We start from the raw sequence: 22,739 nt of genomic DNA, 5'->3' as shown, positions 1-22,739 counted from the left end.
TTCACGACAACGTGTCTAATTAATGCTAATAGCATGTAGAATAACATGAAACAGTGCAAAGTAAATGTAGAGATATCTTTATGCATCAATTTCTGCTCTACAAAACAGGAATTAACTATGACTTGTGAGGTGCTCAGATACTGGAGCTGTGAACGCAGTACACTGCGCTCACAAACAAGAGACTTAACATTGAATTTGGATATTACATGATAAGGAAGGCAGGGCTTAACAAATAAAGAAAGCTGAACAGCTGTCACGTTCCTTCAGTACCATCTAGATCATGCAGTGAATGAAACAAGACTTATGGACAGAATGGAGTCAGCTAATGGGAGAGTGAGTGTAGCTCTGTGCAAAAAGAGGCATTGCTCAGGACAGCTGTGCCCGTTCTCGTGCTTTCTAATCTTTGTGGGCTCAACTTCATGACATGACATTTTAATGGACATCTTAAAATTAAAAATGTTGTATACTTATCAGAACATATCTGTGTATGTTTTCACATATTTAGTTGCACTCAAAAGTGCTTATGCATGTATACACAGGTACAAATTACCTAATTAAACAGGTGATTAGAAACTGCAGATTTGTTTAAGTAGGTTATTGCAATAGATTTCTAAGAGCAAATATGAGATTCAAATTTTATTTGTGAGTTGGAATCATCCAACATTATTTAATACACAATAAAATTGTAATGCAAACTTATGGTAATATCTCATATAACATCAGTTACTTCAAAGAGTTATGTTTTACTATCTTTTCTCAATAACAATAACCCTATTATTGTAAAATTACATGCTGTTTTATTTACTGAAGTTGAGGTCCTTCCCATGGTATTCTCCCCTGGAGTATCTGAGGACCTGATTTCTGGAGCTGCCTGTTTCAAGTTTTGAGATATAATGCATCTTTCATACCTCTACAAATGTTCAGTGCAAGGGGTGAAGTGTATGCTTTCATTTTCCCTCAGCATCCTCACACAAGAAGTAGCTCTTTTTCTTCTTCTTTCTTTTCCTTTTCCTTTTCCTTTTCCTTTTCCTTTTCCTTTTCCTTTTCCTTTTCCTTTTCCTTTTCCTTTTCCTTTTCCTTTTCCTTTTCCTTTTCCTTTTCCTTTTCCTTTTCCTTTTCCTTTTCCTTTGTCTCTTATTGTTTTCATAGTAGTCCATGGAAACAATAAGGTCAGGATATTAAAAACTAAAGAATATAGGCAGATTTTGCTCTAAAAGTGTAAATACCTCTATGCAGTAGACCTGCAGAAGTCTTGTCTGAGGGTTTAAGCAACACTTAAGTCATACAGATGCTACATTTGGCTCTGTGCTCAGAGATTAATTTCATCTAGACTTGTCAGTCAGTCTGAAGATGAAACTCAAACTTCTCTCACAGCAAAATTGCAAGTGACAATATTTATATATTTTAACCATAATGCTTTGCTTTTTAAATAAAAGTTTTGTAAGCTTCAGCTCATGAAAGAAAAGATAATATTTCCACATTGTACACTGCAGAGTGTGAGTTTTATCAGCAAACATTACTGCCAGTAATTTAATTTCTTTTAAACTCCTCTCAAGCCCAACAGATTTGAAAACTCAATATGAAACAGGATGTTTATTTTTGACAGTTTAATCCCTGCTATCTTACTGTTTTATTGCTCTATGCTTCAGTACTTAAGTTGCTAGAAGATGTGAGTTCATTTTAGAATAGTTGTTTAAGTATGCAAGTACTTGATAGAAAAAAAAAACATTATCCATATAATTGATTATATATGGGCAGCCATGGAGTCACTTTAGACCAAAGCCAACCAAGCAACTGTTACTAGTTTCTCCCACCATTTAGATGCATATTGATGTGAAAATAGAATAAAGGTTTTGATGCCACCTCTAATCAGGTACCTCACAAAAAACAGTCAAACTGGAGGGTGTGCTTGGAGCACCTTATCCCATTACAGATGAAGGTATCCAGCACTAGATTGCAATTGGTCTGTGTTACAAACTACCTGTGTAACTGTGTGATGATTCCTAGTGAAATAAAAATTAAGTATTCAGAAGAAGTAGAAGAATGATCAGAAATACAGATGGCCAAGATGGAATGGAAGTTCACTGTCATTTCAGGTTACATAACTTGTACTGAGCTTTTACCTTTTAAGCAGAAGAAACTCATATCTACAATCACTCAAACAAAGCTTTTCTCAACATACTCAGTGTTGTGGAATGAAGAGGATCACTAATAGAGGGCTGATGAACCTGCAACACTTTATTATTTTGGCTAGGCAGACTCTTGTGATAGAACCGATGACAAATGGAGAGGGTCAAACAAATCAGTGAAGAATAAAGTAATGGTGAATCACTTAGAAGAAGAACAATTTCACACACTATTAAATTAGCAGGGGCAGTCACAGTAAGAAATCTACAATTATCTGCACAAACCCCTCAGATAATTTGGATAATCATACCATGATGCTGAGCAGTTTAAGTGTACCAGATTCAAGGTTTTTATTTTGTGTACATCAGCATTGCTAAAAACATAGTCATTTTGTTTTAATATACCTTAAAATACTCAAGGAATAAAACTGATTAGATATGAAATGGATTGTGCGTGTAGAAAAGCAGAACAAACTTACAATTTTCATCTTGTGCAATGCACTGGAGAGGGATTCCAAAGAAAGATGTGTAGCTGTCATTGTACCACACCAACAGCTCTGTGCCACGAGGGATATCTACACAAGCCCGGTAAAATATATTTGATCTAAACAGAAGAGAAGAGAGAGAAAAATAAAAAAGGCCTCTGTTAAAAACAGAAGACTCTTGTGATATGCAGTATTACAGTAGAAACCAATTGTTCTGAACATTTCTTCAGATAACTAAATTAACTTCTTACCAATTATTTTAAAACTGACTCTATTATAATTGAAGGACTTTGTTCAGCACCTGTAGGATAGGTTAACAAATTATTTTTGCAACCTTGTTTCAAAGTGATTTTAGAAATTCAGCACTATGATCAGGGTGCACACAGTTCTGTGATTTAAGCCATAGAAATAGCTTTGCATTTGTTATCCAAGCTGAAGTCAACATATTTTAGTAATAAAAAATGGCAATGCTTTTCATCTGAATAAATGTTCTTTTAGCACAAGTTTGATATGGTACGACGTGTTCTTTCATAACAGCCATATATACCACCAAAAAGAGAGATTTTGGATTATTGGGTGAAACAGACTTCAGCTTAGGGAAATCCAAAAACAGAGTAAATCTGAACATGCAGCCACAGAAATCTTCCTCTGAATGGAGTGGGAGGAAGACACGGATGATCCTTCCGTGAGTATAAATTAGTGTTACCATCAACACTGTGGCCTCACTCTGTGGGAAGACTGTGGATATTCCTAGGCCAAATAAAAGAGAAAAAAATTGAGTTTGTAGCATAAAAAGCTAGAGCATTATCCTGATCTTGTACTGGTATAAATAGCTTCAGAGTGACAATTCTACTGTGAAAAAATTTACATAGGGACTAAAGCTGTGTCAGATTAGAATTGGGCACAAGATGAAATAAAAATGTTATCAGTTTGTAATGCCTTTTCCCCTAGGCTTCACATAGAACAGTAAAGCACCCTCACATGAGATGGATGGAAATTCGATATATACAAGAAGAACACTCCACTCTGGCTGAAGGATTACATACCAAAATGATACAGTCAAAGTACTAAGAAATGACCATTTTTTATAACAGCTTATGTAAGGCAGAAAAACATCTATAAACCACCAAAAAAAATGTTAGGCCTCAACTGGTTTTCTCAGTGAAGAATTGCTACAAACGTTAGCCTGAAGTTCAAGATAAAAGTGTTTAGGGTGGTAGGCCTTAAATTCAGACTTTCTATAAAGAATTGGCTGTAGCAATGCAATTTGTTCCTTGTATAACACTGCAGACATAAGGAGAATCCTTTACCACATTTTTCATGGCAGTGAGATATGCACTTGTCAACATGTTTTGTCACCGCAAAGTGGCTCTTGGCAACAGGATCATAAAGATCAATAAAAAAGTGCAGATTCTCAATATTTTACTAGCAGCTGCAAAAATTTCATTTATCTTGTTATTTTCCTCGCTTACTGCCACCCTGTCTCAGGAGGGCACTGCTAGCTAAGCAGAATGGTTTTCTTGCCGTTCTATGAATATCTGACAAAAACTCTCCCTTTTGTGTCTCCTTCCCTCCTCCTCCTCTCCTCTTCTCCCTCTCCTTCTGCTCAGCGCCGCACATTTCATTAATTCTTTCCACTGTTACATAAAAATGAAAATTGGAGCCGCGCTATAAATTACCAGCATCTCCTAACTTGAGAAAAATTGAGTCTACTTTGTACTTCACCCTTGTAACATTTCATCTCTCAGTTTGGCTTCCCTTAACATAAACACAGCAGCCCAGCAAATGAATGTGCTAAAAACCAAATGACACACTTTGCCGCTGAAAGAGCAGAACTGTTTTTGAGCAATGGGTGGTCTGTGAGGCACGGAGTAGGCCGGAAAAAAAAAGTGTAAGCGTACACCGTTCCTTACAAGCGTGCAGAGCTTCCAAAACTCGCAGAAATCTCTGCATGCTGAAGTACATCAAAGGGATTTTTCCCTTTTCGGATAATATTTCCTTTGCTGACATGTATTTAGTATTGTGGTTGGATGACTCATAAAGATAGCTTCATGGCGTCCCAACGCAGTTGAAGCAGAACACATGCCAACAAACATTATTGTCAGCCTCAAAATAAAAACAAAACGTTCAGCTAAGGGTCAATCAATCAAGAGCACTTTGAAGAAAATTCCATTTAGATATTACAAATCATAACAGAATGAATTTAAACCAGCTGACTTTCTGTGAGGAGGACGTCCATGTACAATAAAAATTAGGCTGGTTTTTCAGTGTCCAACTTTTCTATTTTCTTACACTTGGATGCAGTCACTGGTGATGGATGCCAGTTTTTTAAATTGTGTTTTTGTAGTTCATTTTATAAAGATCTGAAGTAATCAAAAACAGATCAACAGAGGGAACTCTAAGTAAAAAACTCCACCATGAAAGGAGAGTTGTAAAATCCACTTAATACTGACAGATGTGGAATGACTTTCTCATGTTCATGTTTCATTTAGGTTTGTCATCTATATATACATACATACGCACATTTTTATATCTTTATACATATACTTATGTGCACACACACACCACCACACTGAGAAATAGTTCACAAGATACCTACAAAAACATTCTTTCATCATAGCCATCTTTATTCATTGCCTTCTGTGTTTATTTAAAATCTGAGAGGATTCAAACTATCAGATATTTAGGAGTATAATAAAATACTTGTAGTGTATAAGTAGGATTGTTATTTTTTTAATTGCGGCGTTATTTAGTCAACTGGCCAGAGAATAAAAAAGCAGAAAATGCAATTGAAAAATTTTACCACTGTTAAATTGGAACACTATGGGAAAATCAACCTTTATATATGTTTAATTTTAGTTTGCTTTTTGTATGTTTTATTTTTAATTTTAAAGATACTTTAAATAAGTTTAAGATTCCTCCTAAGGAAAAGAAACTCCACTCTCTAAAATAACTAGCCAAAATCAGGATTGCTCACTGTGGCTGGCAAACACAGGCTGCTCTTTGATGTGCTTCCTATCATGTTTAACAAGGCCAAGCAGTTGCTTCTGATTCTGAGGCAAGAGTTTTGTTTATAACTGAGATCATGTATTTATGCAACACATTGTCTAGGTTTTCTGGGTCTGTTTGCGAGCATAAAGTAAGACGTGAAATAAATCCTGTACATTTTCTCCACACAGTGACCTTCTCTAACCGGTGACACAGCAGGCCCAAGCGCTGCTAGCAGCCTTGGCCAGCAGGTGCACACCAAGTATCAGCCCTAGGTGCACACATGCATCATGGCTGACTCCCCGAAAACCTAATTTCTACAGCGGCTCTTTCCTTTACCCCTTCCCTCTCACCTGCAGCATGCTATTGGCACACACAGGGCACCCAGGAGCAACAGTCTGATGTGTGCACTGCCATGGCCTCAGCTCTTGGCAACCAAAGTTGAACCCATCTTCACCACACTCTGCAGCTTTATTATTGCCCTGGAAGAACACATTCACAAAAGCCCTACCGTTGCCTTTGCAATCAAAAGCAAGAGTACGAGTGACACTTACAATCTGAATTTTCACTATGAACTTTCTTCTTTTGTTGCACTGAGTAAACTGAAACACGCTTTACCTGTACTGAACCACTGTTAAGTTCTGTTCCCCGCAGTGCCTTGCACATCGGATGTACCTCATCCAGCTTGACTTACTGGGTTCTCCACCATCAATAAAGTGCTGCAATGTCCCATCTTGGTCATATATCTGGGGAAGAGGTCACAAGGTCAAGTAGTTAGAACAAATCATCAGCAATCATTTTCACTGCTTTGCTGGTTTCTCTCTGTGTCTTTTCCAGGAATTTATTGCCTTGAGATTTGTCATTGCATACTGATGCTTTTAGAAATCTACATGGAACAGCAGAAAAGTATTTTAGGAGATGCAAGTTTATCATGTTTCTTTTATCAAGCCAATCTTTTTGTATTAAACATGTTTGTGGTGTCTCAAAGATGTGACCATGTTTCCCAAAGAATATTTAACCTATTTTGACAGGCTGGCCTTAAATAATGAACTGCCAGATAAACAAGAAAATCTGGATGTAAAGCCTGCATTTAAATGGTTAGAACATCTGAGCAAGGGGCAGTAGTAATCCCCAAACAAGCATTCCTTCCTTTGCATCTCAGTTGCAGCAAGAACACACGTACTTCAGTAACCTCACGTGGCACATAAGGGAGGTATAGCACTAATCAGACAAAAACAGAGGAGACTGGAAGGAAAAAGAGTTGAAGACACCTTTAGAAACTCTCTGGAGACATATAATGTTTTGAAGTAGTCAGTGCAAATCAGTCCGAAGGGAATAAGAGTTTCCCTAAATATGACAGCCCTGCCAGGGATGTGAGAGTCACTTAGGGTAATGTTTTAAAAAGACAATAATACCTCTTTATTCTGCACTGGTTGCTCCCTCTGAACTCGAAGATTAAGGCTGCTCTGAAGGAGCTGAAATGTGAAGATACATATTCTGTGCACAGCTGCCCTCCTAGTGTCATTAAAAATGAAATCTAGGAAGTGCTGCTCCTAAGCACAGGATCTCACAAGCTTTTTAACCTGTTACTGTTAACATTCAAAGTTGCATCTGAGCAATTAGGTGTTTATCCAAAGCAAATCACATCTTCAGATCTTTTTAATAATTCCATCCACCCCAAAGTTTTCCTTTTGAAATTCTATGAGCCTAACTTGATCTGTTTTCTTGAAAGTACTAACCTGCAAATTAAAGATGAAAAATATTTATTGTACTGAATTGAACACCTGTAGGGGAAGCAAATTAACAATCCTGCATTTCTATTTCAGTGTCAAGAGACGTCATCTCAGAAATCATGTGAAGGTGTTTGATATTTCTGAAATATTAAATGTGATTTTTCTATGGTGCGAACAAATCCATACACTGTAACCTGAATCCAGAGCCTTATTTCCCCATGTAAGAATTTCCACTTCAGGAATCTACCTTGCTTTTTCTCTTGACTAAGAGGGATCTGAAGTACTCAGAGATTACTTATATATTGCTATGGCATGAGAGAGAGGGAAATAAAGTTTACAGAGAAGGAAGATGCTGAGCAGTGGGACGAAATCGGGGAAAACAGAAGGAATGTCCATAGGCAAACACTCCAATACTGGTGACTTGGTTCATTTTTTTTAAATATATGGTAGCTTGCTGATTACCAGCAGGGACCTATTGTTATGTAAACATGCTAATGTTCTCTGATTATATGAGCAACGTAGGCTAAGCAATAAAATTCTGTAATGGAAGTTGAAAAATTGTACAGGAAACCAGCCATCAAAGAGGATGAAAAGGAAAAAAAAAACAAAACCAAAACCAACAACAATGATTAAGTGTTTGGATGCAACCATTTTGGCAATATCTACCCAAAAAGTTTCTGCACAGTGTTTACTATCTATTCATTTACAAGGTGCTTACTACCATAGATTAACATGAGGCAAAAGGCAATTTCCACCAATGAAGAGTTGATAGCTTCCCAATCTCCAAATTCTGTGAAACAAGAAAGACAAACTGTCACAGTCAGTACTGGCAGCCATGTCCAGACACACGGGAACCTGCACAGAACTCTGTGTGGATGGACAGTCCTGAGCTGACATGAGAAACAAAAATCTGTCATAAAAACACAGAAACTGAGCTCTCTCAGGCCATGACCTGGAGGACACAGGATATGTTGCTGGGTCTGGACCAGGTTCTAGATCATGATTTTTTCATCACTCTCAGCATTATCCCATAGCATACCAGTGTTTTCTGTTGGAGAAAATAGAAATAACAAAGAGAAAAACACTCCATGGCTCTGCTTTCCATGGCTGGGAGGTGCTATCACCTTTTCCGTTACCTTGAATCAACTGCAAGGGCTGTAAGAAAGGGATAGAAGGTGCTACAAATGCTTCATCTAAATTCCTATGAAAACTGTTTCTAAATGCTTTATTCTTGCAAGTATTCTTACACCAGTGACAGTGTTTTGTTCCTAAGGGACATTACTGACATTGCAAGTAAAACTAGATAGTTAAATACTATTTATAAACTCTGACCTGCAGCACTCTTAGTACTGTTGTTACAGGAATGAAAATCCAGCTATAAAGCAGATACCTTGTCACTGAAAGGAAAATATCAGCACTACATTGTGTCTACCTGTCCAATTACAAATATCTAATTCAGATCTGGAAAAACTTAACTGCTACGGTTATTATTCATATTACCATCATGCACCATTCTTGGTAATTTTGTATTTGTCTACATCTGGCAAACAGTACATTTGTGCATGAAGAAGCCATCATGAGTGAGCAAATAATGGCTTGCCATAAAAGAGGAAAAGTAAGCCTGCAAGCATAAGTTTTGAACACGAATTTATAGCACACCACATGGATGGACACACTCATCTGCTTCTGCATTACACATGTATACGTATTTAAACATTCACAGCGACTAATAAGAAAAACAACAAAAAAAAAACCCACTGTAGAATCCTGTGAGGAGCCAAATTCACTGAAAATCTTTGGCTCGTTCACCAGATGACTGCATTGATCTACTCTGGCATAACTTTTAATGCATTGCAGGAGTCTCAGGGCAAAATAAAATATCTTTTGCACAAATCCCTGTGGTGAATACATGTATCTCACAATAGTCATTACTCTAAACTGTGGGGAAAAAAATTAGCTACTGCATTTTTCTTCTCTGATTACTCCTGCAAATGCTACCTATGCTGCTTACTGGATCTCTCCCCCCTTCTGACTGAAGGAAGTTATTAGACTTTGTTTTTTTATGAGCATTCAGGGAGATTTTTGGTTGGTTGGTTGGTTTTGCTTGTGCCTGAAATGCTTCAACACATGAAGATATTTTGTATATGGCCTGTTCCAGGTCTGAGCAGTGCATCAGCCTACCAGCAGAGACGAGTCTGACAAAAAAAGACTGCACTCGCCTTCCTGTGTGCCATGCTTGCTGCTCTTTCTTAGTAATTCTCATCTAATTAATTTACTTCTTAGTAGGCTCACTGATTATTAATAGGTTTCTAACATGTCACATATCAAAAGACTTAGAATGCAAAATGTACTATTATTCCAAAATTTCAGAATCACAAAAAAAAAGAGCTTCATTTTCCAAGAAAGCGACCTTTTTTTCCCTTTTTTTCCTTTTTGTTTTTCTTTTCTTTTTATATTACTCTCCATACTAACAGCATTCAGAACACAGATACAGAGATACATGCTCTAATAACAGAATCTTTTACAGGTTGCCACTGCTATTTCACTGTGCCAACTGTGTAGAGTGGGGAAAAAGCAGTTAGGATCCAACACACTGGCACTGGTCAGTTTTGTCTTCTATTTGCATGCACAAATAAATTCAGTGTGAACAGCTCGTATTCATTACTTACTGGATTGATTATTGATAGGTTAGAAGCTGTAGATACTTAAGCTTGCAGTGCCAAAGACGATAGCGGTATATAATGACAATAGTAACAAAATTTCTAAAGCATGCAGCATCTCACATAATTAATGGTCTAAAAACTATGAACAGCTATTATTAGGTAAAATAAACAGCACTCGCTGGAACATCTGCCACACTGGCAACATACCAAGTCAAGGCTGGACCATGTAACATTTAAGTTGCATAATGGATAATGCACAGTGCTCTGAGAAATCGCAGATCAATACTAAGGTAGCAGTGTTGCTTCTTGCCTAACTTGGACAGATGGGGACAAATATGATTCCAGCACTAAAGACTGTCGCACCACTTGCCGGCATAGATGTCACAGAGTTTTGGGATAACGGAGCCTGGATGTAATTGCTCAGCCACAGAGAAAGCCAAGCTGTGAAGCAATTTAAAACAATTTCACAGAAGAGACAGGGAGAGGAGAAGTGGTCAGTTCATTGGAGTTCGTTCCTCTCTATCTTTTGCTTTCCTTTGTTCTCTTTCCATGGCCTGGTGAAGGATTGTGTCTTTTGAAATTCTGCCTGCATTTTATTTTTCCACTTAATCAGATAAAAAAAGGTGTTAGTGTACAACTTAATTGACCTCTCATTTTCCTTGCAGGCAGACCAGTCCTGAAAGTGGAGTTTCTCTTTGTATACAGTTTTGTATTCTAAAATTAACTATTTTAATTATTTTTTTAATGCTGCAAGATGTTGAAAAAGATGTGAAGAAACCACAAAACATGCAAGAATTAATTCTTACCAATACCAGGGGATCCTGCTTTTTGCTCTTCACTACTATTCTTTCTGACATCAAATGCATAAGATCACAGGATTTCCCAATCACTCAGCATTAGCCTTTTTCTCCCATAATAACTTTTACCTTTGACTTCAGTGGAAAGAGTGAAGACAGCAAGGGAGCACTTCTGCTGAGTACATACAGAACTACAGAATCACTGATCATCAAGTCCAACCCCACGCTAAAACATGTTCCCTGTAGTTAATAATTCCCCTTTCATAAATCACCAGCCAAACAGATAAAAACCACAGGTGTACTCCAAACTACTGGAAACATAGAGAAGATGGTTGTGATTAAACAGTCTGATATGTCAGAGATGGTAGCATCCATCCAAGTTTTATTCTTTCTGTAACAATGTATGAACCTACAAACCACAGTAAAAGTGAAAATTTCTTTACTAGTCTGGACATTAGAACTGGACAGTGTCTACATTGTGTGAAACTCAATACTGCAAGCCTGTGCTTTTGATAGTAGCAATACTGCAATATCCTCTATGAATAACTGCATACAAAAAAAGAGTTTAAAAATATGAAAAAGTGCAATCTTTGATAAATGTGGGTATGTAACTGCCACTTCGTAGGAGACAAGCAGCCCTCTACATGTCCATTTGTCAGAACCACCAACTGGAGGACAATCTCTACAATGCACCCCAAACCCTGGTGCAGTCTCCTCTCTAGAGCCTGTAACAGATCAATCGCTCAATCCATATTTCTCTGTCCATCAGTCACTTAGACTTTTGAAAAGGGGAAGCTATAGGAAGCTAAGGCATGCGATTTCTTTGCCTACATGGTCATTTTTGGGCTAGTTCCACTTCTGTTTCCATTGAAGGTTACATCCATTTACCTTTGTTCCTCTTCTTACTGGTGTGGGGTTTTTTGTTTGGTTGGACTTTTTTTGTTTTTAGTTTGCTTTCTAGCATTTTTATTCATCCCAGCATAGAGTACTGCTGTAAGAAAAGTTCAGTAATAGACTGGCAGAGAGCATTCAATCATATTGTTGGTAGACAAGAGCTCTACAGCCAACTTATAAATGACGAAGAAGGTTAATTCTGTTCCAAAGGAGACAAAACAGCAGTCACTTTTCTGAAAAGCCATGAGATTGACACATATAAATGCACAGTAATTTGGTTTACTAAGGCAGTGACTGTTGAGCAAAATGCCAATGGACTCCAGTCTTTACTATGACCCATAAACATTATTTATTTGTTAGCATTTCTAACCATGTCAAGCTGGAAACAAACTGGATTGTATGCATGACTTGATAACTTAGTTGTTTAGGTTGGATTCTGCGTGTCAGTGCCCAGCTCCCTTTAGAATCAACACTGTCAAAGGATCTCATTATCCAAAAAACTGGAAAAGTTCATGAGAGCTTCAGTTGAGAGAACTGAAAGACAGAAGATAACTAACAAAATTTCCTGAATAGATCACATTTAAGAAGCATGGTTTAGGCAGGAAATCAAATTGCAACTGCATTCATGTTTGATTAAAACAGCTGTTTAAATAATGAATGGTTTCAGACTTTACATGCTCTGAGCGTCTGATTCAGAGGTGGGCGCTTCTGAATAAGCATCTTCTCACTGTTACACACTGAATGAGAAAGCTATGTCTTTACGCCTTTTGCAGCCACATCTTACTCCTTTCATTCATTAGCTTGGTGACCTGGTCAGGCCATTTAGCAAATGTTCTAAGAACAACTCTTAGTCTCTCTGTATAAAAGAAAATAAGAAATATAATGAAAAACAGAAGCAACTGGTAATGCGTGGAAAATTCTCCAAGCACAGCCCAACCAAAAAGAAACACTGATGTTGATAGATAATAATAACATCATATAATCACATCCTTTATGAAGAGCCTATCTCAAAGATTGCAGTACTTTGTAAATGACATACTGTATTTTATATCACCTGTACAATAAACAAGCAAATTATTCTTGGACAGTATAAAGAAATGTCTACTCATCATATAACTCTAACTTTGATGCCTAATAAATATTATTGAATCTGTAGCAGTGAACTACACACATAAAACTGGTACGAAGAAATGGTAGTACACATGTCAGCAATCTCATTTTACTATAAGTGGAAACGTTTGGACAGGTTCCCTTTTATCTGTACAGATGTTATTGTGGAAAGGCATTAGCTGTAAAAGCTTCTCATATTCTCCCTTGCTTGATAAGTCTAACTGATTTGTTTTGACACTTAAAATACGCCTTCAGATTCTTTATGGGCAGATTTATATAAATATATACGTATATATACGTGTATCTGTGATATGGATAACATCTAAGCTTCTTGGCTTACGATGAAATAAGAACAGCGTATCATTATGTAGTTATTGAAAGCTAGTTACTACAGATTATATGTGTGTGTGAAATAAATATGCCCATAACTGATTATTGACCTTGAAGTGCTTCAGCTTTTTAAATAACCTGCAAATATTTTGTTGCCATTTAGAAAAATGTTGAATTTCATTTAAACAACGGTTTTGCTTTTGAAAATTTTATGTTACACACAAAACAGTGTCCATTTCCCAATGCTTTTAACTAAAGTGAAGCATTCTGAACTGGGATAAACTGCAAACAGAATAGAGATCTGAAGTAAGAGAATAAGGAAGAAACATCAGGAGTCACAAACCGTAGTAAAATGTTGTCCAGCATTTGCTGGCAATACACTCTCTGAGATGCAACTTCTCTGTGAAAACACACAGAAATGGATCCTGGCAGCCAATGATCTTTAACTGCTCACACTATCCAAAGCCATTTCTACAGTCACACATATCTGATACGGAGCGTACATCTTGTAATATCTGCTTAATGTTTCTTCTCTTTAATCTAGCCGGCGTCATCTAGCAAATTTTATAAAAGAGAATACTTGCCAACAAATATTAAAAGCTATTTAGATTTAATGTTTCTCAAAGGATTATAGCATATGAAACTATAAACATTGTTTTGAACTGTCTGCGCTAGGTGAAAGGCTTCATCTCACACTTAGACCCCAGTCCAGCAAACACTTATGCACATGTTGTAGTCCCATTGATCTCAATGGGACTGCTCGTGCATAAAATCAAGCATCTGTGTAAGCGGTTGGAGGACTGGGGCATTATTCCAGAATGTGCCACGAGAGCAATGCACTGCTGATTATGCCAACTTGATTGAATTGTTTTTCTAAGTAAAGCCTCAACAATTTTTTTTAACTCTAATCCATGTTGGCCTTAGCACAGGGAAGCATAACACACAATGCACACCAGCAGTATCTATCAACAGGACAAAAAGGGGAGGACATCGAACAGAAGATGTACATGTGAATCTGGATGTAGAATCACCAAGGTTGGAAAAGACCTCCACGATCATCTAGTCCAACCATTCATCTACCACCAATACTTCCCCACAAAGCCATGTCCCTGAGTACAACATCTAAATGTTTCTCGATCACTTTGAGCTTTGTCAAAGGCAGTAGTGACTTAGCAGGATAGGAGAAAGGAGAGCACAGAGAGAAATGGGTAAGTTTTAGAGTTACGTACCCATGCAAAATAATTTGAAAAGAGGGAATGCCCCTGGTGTACCTAGTGACATAACACGCGAAGTCTGCTTTTCCACATGACAGCTCCAATATATGACTGAAAAAGCAGAGGCACTCCAGGTACGGATCACAATGAGCTGGACAGATTGCTTGGTAGCAGAGCCGTGGTAGCAGGAGAACATGGGGGGGGAGGGGGCAATAGACTTCTCTGCAGTCCCATTTCCATCAGGTATGCCTGATGGAAATGAAAACATGATGAACATGAACATGATGAACATGAAAAGAAAAAGTATTGCCAATCCAACCTAAACGTGCAGAGATCCGTGTTAAAAAAAAAGGGGGGGAGGAGGGGACAACTAAAAAAAATAGGTTGTTTAAAAGCAGAGAAGCAACAAAAACAAAAGAATCTCACACCAGTCAGCTGTAGGTGTGTATTCCAACATGCAGAGAAGTTTTTACAAGGAGATTGAAAGGGCCTGATGCTGAACATTCTCTTACCTGAAATCTTACTCAATAATAACATTCCTAAGATCACTTTCTGAGCCAGACAATCAAAAAAGTTACTGTGGATGATCTTTGTTACCTCAGCATCCCTGAAAACACAGCTGGTTCCTTTGCAAGTTAGTGACAAGTTAGGCAGCTTCCTGCTACCTATCAAAGCCTCTGAACATTACTAAGTAAAATTAAAAAGTGCTTGTTTCATAACTTTTGATTCTTCTGCAAGCAACCCAAAGCTCCAGGAGGGTCCTCTCTCATTCAGTTGAGATGTTCTTTCAGCCTACTTCCCTGCGGTAAATAAACCTATCCAGATGGGCAAAGAATTAAAGGTCAAAATAGCCACCAGGGACATAATGTGACAGTGGACAGCATCTAAGTCCAGGATGCACAAAACCAAGTTTTGGCAAATCTTATCACTCAGCTTCAAGTTCATCAGTATTTTGAGTTTTCAGGCTGAAACAGGTGAGTAGATACACTCTGCTCTGAAGCTGACTAACTGATAGCTCAGTGACCTTAAAAAAAACACTCTGAATCAAAAGACATTGGAAATTAGGAAGATGGAGGGAGAGTGAGGAAGATCACTTGCTCCATTTTGACTCAGGGCTTAGCTTGCTTCTGACCAAGAGAAAGCTGATAGCACAGGAGCCTTTGCAACTTCTGCTGACTACACTTTGAAAACATGCTCTCAGGCTGCATTTTCATAGCTTTGTGCATGAAGATGTGTCTGTGTGAAAATTAGCTTTTCCAGGCAGGATTTTAGATTTATCAATTCCAGTTTCAGTGCTCATAGGGATATTTTTAGACATACTGAAGTATCACACACAGAACATGTGTCATTTCACACTATTAAGCAGGCTAGATTAAGGATTTTATTTGTGCAGAAGTACAAACAAAGTACTCTGAGGCACTTGGAGATAGTCATTCCTTTCTTTACCTTTAGGATGTTTTAAGGATGTTCTCAGAGGCTCTTTAAGGATGGGTTTACATATATAAATAGCTTCTCAATGACACAGCTTCAAGAGATACTCTCAGTCCTGTAGTAAAACCAAACTAGGAAAAACAAGTTACTTGTAAAATATGAGGGAAAAAAATAAAAACAAACAAAAAAAAATCAACCTTTCCTTCTGAAATTAAAGCTTTCTTCCAGTAACCTCACTTTCAGGGAACATGCCAAGTATTACTCTGCTGTGACAAGAGCCTAGCATAACTGACCCACTGAGGCATGTAAGGCTCAGGACTGGGGTGAAAGAGTTAAATTCAGGGGTCTAAACATCAGTTTTCACTGTTGTTTCTGACAGCTCTGAACAACTGATCCAGAAGGCAGGCAGGTCTCCTTTAGATCTGTACCCTACCCGTCACTCCTATGCGCATGTCTTAGATGCTTTCCAGGGCCTAGAATGGCATTAAAAACCTCTGCTCAGATACTGGAATTACTCCACAGATGATGTCTGAGTTCAGCTCCTGCTCTGAAAAATGTTTCCCATATGACTTACAGCAAGTACTTAAACTGTTTCTTGATCCTCCAGCTGGGATGTTGATAGCATTTGTTGTGCACCAATTGTTTACCTCCACTCTGATATTGTAAGCAAATATGGGTAGAGGCTGACTTTATGCTGGAAATGCAGAACATCAGGCTGACTTTATGCTGGAAATGCAGAACATCAGGCTGACTTTATGCTGGAAATGCAGAACATCTATCTCAGCAGAACATCTACCCACTGGTACAGTAGAGACTCCATAGGCAGTTCTTTCTGTTCTTTTATAAATGTCTTGTTTTCGAGATCTCCCCATAAATGAGGAATTTCAGTAAAAATGACATATTCTAGGAAATATACTTAACTCCTTTGTGAGTTCTAAATAATGAGGCGCACTGATATTTTTAGTTTATAATATTTTGGAATGTCTGGAATGCTAAGTTCCCCAGATGATGATTAAAAGGTCAAGTAATAAAGTATATGATAAACTAAGCTTGAGATTCCTCATAAAACAAATGAGTAATGGCTGCACAAACTGCGTTGCCATGTTTTCATGTTAAAAAAATGTCTGTGCCGTATTATTTCTACAAATTTGTGAGATGGTAAGGTTCTCAGAAAAGCAGTATGGCAATGCTTAGAGTGCAGCTACTGGAGGACTGGAGTCAGGGTCAGAAAGCAGATGAAAAGGTGCACTGAAGATGAGTGCCGGTATTTCTTGCACGCAGACGTCGATGAACAGAAACGATTTTTTCCTTGCGGGAGTGCAGGCCTGGTGTTGTTAAGTCTCATGCTAATTTTCTTTGGAAGATAGTTTGTTTCTGTGAGGATTATAACATTAGATTAGAACATTGCTTGAGTCACAATCACAGGAGCCCTCCAGAGCTGTTAAGCATTTGGCGTATCTCACTTATCTCTAAGGGTGGCAGGGGCCATCAATACAAAGTGGACCATCAATCAATCTGGGGTCTTCTTCAGACGTTGCCTGTCAGCTGATCAGAGGAAGACTTTAAGGAATCAGCTTTCCATTATCAGGATTTGGTCTGCGATCAGAACAAGCCACTGAACCTTTTACTTTTCACTTGGCAAAAACATACACACTGGAAAAAAGTCCTGACAGTTCATTCATTTTGCTCCATCACTGAAGCCAGATGATGTTTGACTGGGGAGACCCACCCTCTTTGATGTTGTACTCTTCTGAGAGTGCCCCGCTGTGAAAAAAATTTTCTCCTTCCAAATTAAAGAGAAATATTTCTGCGTCCAGCTGTTAAATGTGACGTTTGCCATTTTTCAGCACGTTGGCCCTGTGCCATCTCACAGGCTGTGTTTCAAGCCTATCTTTTTCCCTTCTCCTGCTCAGCAACAATATCCACAATGTGTTAGTGTCTCCAACTTTACATAACATCAACACCAGAAGGAAAAATACCAGTAATACCTCATTGCTCTGAACTACCGCAGCAATATTTACACACGTTTCTTCTGATTCTTTTTAATTAAAGCCAGAAATCATGTTATTACATGTAATGAAGGACAATAACACTCAAACATAATCGAACTACAAAAAGTCAACTTGAGTTTCATTCTGATTGCAGCAGGCAAACCATGCAGCGAAGCCTCTGAAGAGTACTTTACCAGTGAAGGGAGTGTGAATGTTATTAAGACTTGTTTCATGTGTAGTGAGTCCACATCAAGAAAAATGGCATCCGTTCAAGCAGCCCTCACTCTGTTTAAATTAAGAGAAACTTTTCATGAAAGCTTGAATAAACATTTAGGTTTAAGCAATCAAGAAAACCTGTATCTTCTCATATTTATTAAGTGTAATTTTTAGAGTTATAAAAACCACTGTTACAAATCGTGTATACTGTAAATAAAGGGCAGACTCATCACTGCAGTGTTTTGCCTCTCTGCTGAAGTGAGCGAAACACAACAGGTTCCAACCACTCTTCAACTGAAGCTTTCCTTCATCCTTTTCACTTCCATATTTGCTGACATGGAAAGGGATCAATATTTGATAGATTCTGGCAAGCTCATTGTTGCAAACCTGTGTTTTGCAATTAATCCCAGACTGTGACCAGCAAATCTGAGTAATTGCTTATGTGCTCATGAATCTTTACTCTGTGAAAATTAAAATCCAACCCGAAACCTCAGTAGATGAGAGTGGAAGCATGTATTTTGGAAAATTACTTGGACAGTAGTAAAAATGAAGCATTTCCCCTTTTAGCTGTGCACATTCTAGTTTCATGCATCTATATAGCCCAGACAGACTTGATCTAGAAACAAGCAGTAATGCTGCAGCCTGCTCTTCATTTACCCTACATATAATCAATGAGCTCAGTTTTTGCAACTGTAGGATTATACAGATTTAGGAATAAATACTTATTAAAGCATCCCATACAAGCACAGTATCATGAGATGCCCTCTGCTAGTAGAGCTAAAATACGTCCTGCAGGGCTTCAGTCTCGTACCTAAGAAGGTCCATACTGGGATGAGAGATGTCCAAGAGACACACAGATGCTGACAGAAAGTGTTGGCAGTTCAGCAGGAGGCAAGTTACATCTTTTCAGAACTAATCACATCCTGCCATTCTGCCAACCTGTGTATAATATACAAATGTTTTCTGTAATTACCTACTGTTAGATTTACGTGTGATGCAGTTCCAGGACTGTACAGCACTCTGTTACAAGAATGCTGCTTATGCTATTACGGTTCTTCTCCATCCTTATTTCTAATTAAATTAAGAAACATTTTTCTTACCATCAGTTCTATGCCTTCTTGATGTCATGCACAACTCTCTTTACTTGCCTCTACAGTCTCATCACGTTCCTTTTTTCTGCCCCTCATTTTATCAAGACAGCAGAAAAATGCTATGAAACAGAGGACTGACTGCAAAGGCTCCTGTTTCAACCATTCTGCATTTTTCCTTTTTCGATGTCCATCTTTAACACCAGGCAGCTTCATTCTTCCTTCCAGCCTTTCTCAGCTCCACTCCACATGCCAAAATAATCTTAGGTACCAAACAATTTTAACTGAAAATTTTGGGAGTGCTTATGTGGACTGGCACAGAGGGTGCTCATAAACTTCAGGAATGGGAGTTTGATCCGCAAGTGCACTGGCCGTAAAGGTCAGCTTCTACACAAAGGAACACAAAGCAGATGTGTGAATTAAAGATCAATAGAAGCAGCGATTGTAATGCACGGTGAAATTTTTAAGGCATGCAAAATGAGCTGTGTTTCATCCCAAGTATAAATTCTAAAAAGCAAAGTAAAACAAACTAGCTCTTTTAAAAATTATTTTCCAGCCGTCCCCAAAGTTTAACACAATGGGGAAATTAGTCAGTATGTGGCAGAGCTGAGTGCTGAATGATTTTACTGGGTACAGCCAAACCCCCACAATATTTGTAAACTAATAATAATAACAAAATGCTCTGGAGCAAGCTATTTTGGAAAAAAAAAAATAAAAATTCATCTGGATGATCTCAAGATTTTATAAACTGAAAGAAAATGTTTCATTACAAGCTTACTGAACTTTAAAAATGAAAGTAGTTCTGAATGGAAAAATGAACTTTCTGTTTAGAAAATGTAAGAACAGCATGTTTAGATGATTTTGAACCATTTTCCCCAAAGTTTTATTCATTGAGAGTTTTCCTGAAACTGACATTTTTATGCAAACAGTTTTAGTTTCTCAGCATTCTCTAGGGAAAAAAAATTGTTTCCTTGGAAAACCTCAACAATTTGTAACTAGTTATCTGCTGTACAGCAGTGATAGGCCATTAAAGGCATACATAAAAACAGTCATGGCACCTAAGAGCTTGCAATCTACAAGACACAGATAAGACTAAATGAATTGGGAGACCCAGAAAATGTGATGAAAGCGTAACCTTTCCCCACTCCCCTCTTGTCTCTCTCTTTCTCCCTCATGCATAATCACAAAAATTCTCTCCTTAAATACGAAGAGATTAATAGGGAGTGCAATTTTGCAGTTTTCCAGAGCTAAATAGGAATGGTCCCTCACTCCCTTGGCAGAAGAGAGTAGCCTTGGATTTCCCTGCGGGGCACAAATCTCCACCAGTTACAGTCACAGAGAAAATGAGCCCTGAATCTCTGTCAAACAGGTCAAAAATAAACCCCTTCTTTGCCAGCTGCCTTTCTGCTGGAAGGCATACTGAAGAAGGGGCTATGGAAGCTAAGCAGTGTGGACAATGAGAGAGTAAACCCTCATGTTCTATGCCAGTTGTTTGTTAAAATGAACTGGTGCTGCTAGCAGTAGGCAAATGAGCCCTTCTTCAGTTCTCTTAATGCTTCACAGCAGACTACTGGACAGTGCTGACTTTCCCAACTGGCTCGACCACTACACTTAAAAATGAAAGATTAAGGAAATGACTGTCTGTGTATCGACTCTTATACATGTACTCAGATTAACTGCTTTAAAAGAATTTGATGAAGCTGTAATAAAAATTAATTTATCCATAGAAAGAAGAACTTCTTGTTCTCCAGTGGCAGATTTATGATTTCATGCAGACATGAATGTCCTACAGTTCACCCTTTTTAATAAGTAATCTTTTAAAATACATAAAATATTTGTCCTAATGAAGTAATGGTTTCCTAAGGTTTTGCTTCTTTTCTGTACTGCCTACAGTTTTATGTCTTTGTTGAAATGTGTCACTTCTTAAATTATGATGTTTTTCTTAGTCCACTATATTCTTTTTCTAACCCACACTAAGAAAGCACAATTGTCAGACATTATGTTTTGAGGGCAAACTGACCTCCAATATATTGTGGATAACATAAATTTCCTATTTTATAGTTTTTCACAACACATTCCTAAACCGAACCCCCTTGGTTGCTTTGTGTCTTGAACTCACCCCACCTAACAACAGCAATCCAAAGAGGCCAAAATTTTCAGCCAAAAATCAAAGTAAAAGGTGAGAGGAGAAGACAAAAAAAAAAAGTACTTCAGCATTAAGGAGTCACTGATAGTTTAGAGTCACGGCCAACTTTAGATAAGGCAGTGTACTGAGACAGCTCAAACAGCTGCTGCAGTTCCAGGACCATCATCTTTGCTGGCTCAAATTTGTCTAAAAACTCTCCAAGAACCTGGGAGTATGGGAAGAGTGAGACAGGAGAGGTTAATGCACCATGATTCTACCCTCTGCTGACTCATCCTGTCAAGAAATACTGAGGATCGTCCAACAGAATACAACAGTATTTCACTGTGACAGATTTTGCTTCTCTTTCTCAAAGACTTTTCTTTCTCCAGTAGAGAGCAGAGAAGGATGTGAGTTACTCCAGGCTTCAAAGAAAAGACATTTATTTTGTCCAGATAAGTAAATTGTCTTGTAATCCCATGTGGTATCTGGATAGGAAATATATTATACTTACTAGAAAATTGAGCAACTCCTTTGAATCAAGGATGGATAAACAAACTGACTGAGAGTAAAAGACACTTACCAGAGGCTTAATAATGAGGTACATTCAGGAGCATTCCATAATTTAAAGGCTCATTGTTCTGTAAGCACAACTAACAAAGCTTAGTTTTAGGAAGGGTGTGTGTCCTTTGTCACCAAAGCTTTCACTGCTGTGATAATCTCCATGTCTACAATAATTCCAGTGTATAACATAAATATCTAAATATTTTTCACTTATTTCACACATTGCACTTCAACTGATACCACTAGAAGTTCAGCACATGAAAGAGCAAAATGCCAGGCAGTCTATCAAAGAGGACGAATGGCATCCCGGGATACCTGACTTTGTGATGTGAAAATAGAGAATAGTGTGACACTAATGATGAAGGCCCACAAAAGCAAAAACAAGCAAAACAACTAACCAAGCAAACAAGTAAAACTGTAAGTTTTGCTCTATGCTCCTATATTGACTGGGAGAGTGACCTTTGCTGATCCCCACTGACACTCATTGGTGTCTTCAACAACCTCCTCCACAGCATCCCAACTCCACCTAACTACTTTCAGAAGTCACGCCATGGAAAATGAAATCCTAAGAGAGCACAGTCTGGAACACTGCTGGACAAAAAGCTCTTGTTGCACACTTTGCACAGGCTCAACGAACATCACGTGCTGGACTGATTGTGCTTGCAATAGGTTCAGATGCTGCTGCCATTTTTTTGAACCTCTGGAAATTCAAGCTGCTGGGTATTTGGAAAAGCATAATTGCCATGACAATACAGAAGAGTGTGTGCCCTGTATGCTTTTTGTATTTGACTTCACTATATATACAGGATATCCTGTATTATACAGAATGTCTGGCAGTCCTGAAAGAAGAAAATGACATTTCCTCTTGCCACTTACTTTTGCTACTTTTTCCACATTTCAGATTTAACTTTGTCTTAAATATCTATTACTTCAAACTAAGTGAAAATTAAGGAGGGATTACTGTCCTCTAAGAATGGCAATTAAATG

At 38.0% G+C, this 22,739-nt stretch overlaps 1 protein-coding gene across 1 annotated transcript in view; it reads right to left on the bottom strand.

Annotated features, from left to right (window-relative positions):
- Positions 1-22,739, bottom strand: part of PRDM6 (PR/SET domain 6) — a 73,581-nt gene that overhangs the window by 19,972 nt on the left and 30,870 nt on the right. The window contains exons 4-5 of the mRNA XM_048931972.1: positions 6,218-6,345; positions 2,606-2,730 (exon numbers count right to left, since the gene is read on the bottom strand). Coding sequence (XP_048787929.1) covers positions 2,606-2,730; positions 6,218-6,345 — 253 coding nt within the window. The remainder of the gene's footprint in view (positions 1-2,605; positions 2,731-6,217; positions 6,346-22,739) is intronic.

Source organism: Lagopus muta, chromosome Z (assembly GCF_023343835.1).
Source record: "Lagopus muta isolate bLagMut1 chromosome Z, bLagMut1 primary, whole genome shotgun sequence".
In the NCBI taxonomy this organism is placed as follows: Eukaryota; Metazoa; Chordata; class Aves; order Galliformes; family Phasianidae; genus Lagopus; species Lagopus muta.
The sequence above is the reverse complement of the archived record's forward strand: the minus strand, read 5'-3'. Positions and strand labels throughout refer to the sequence as shown.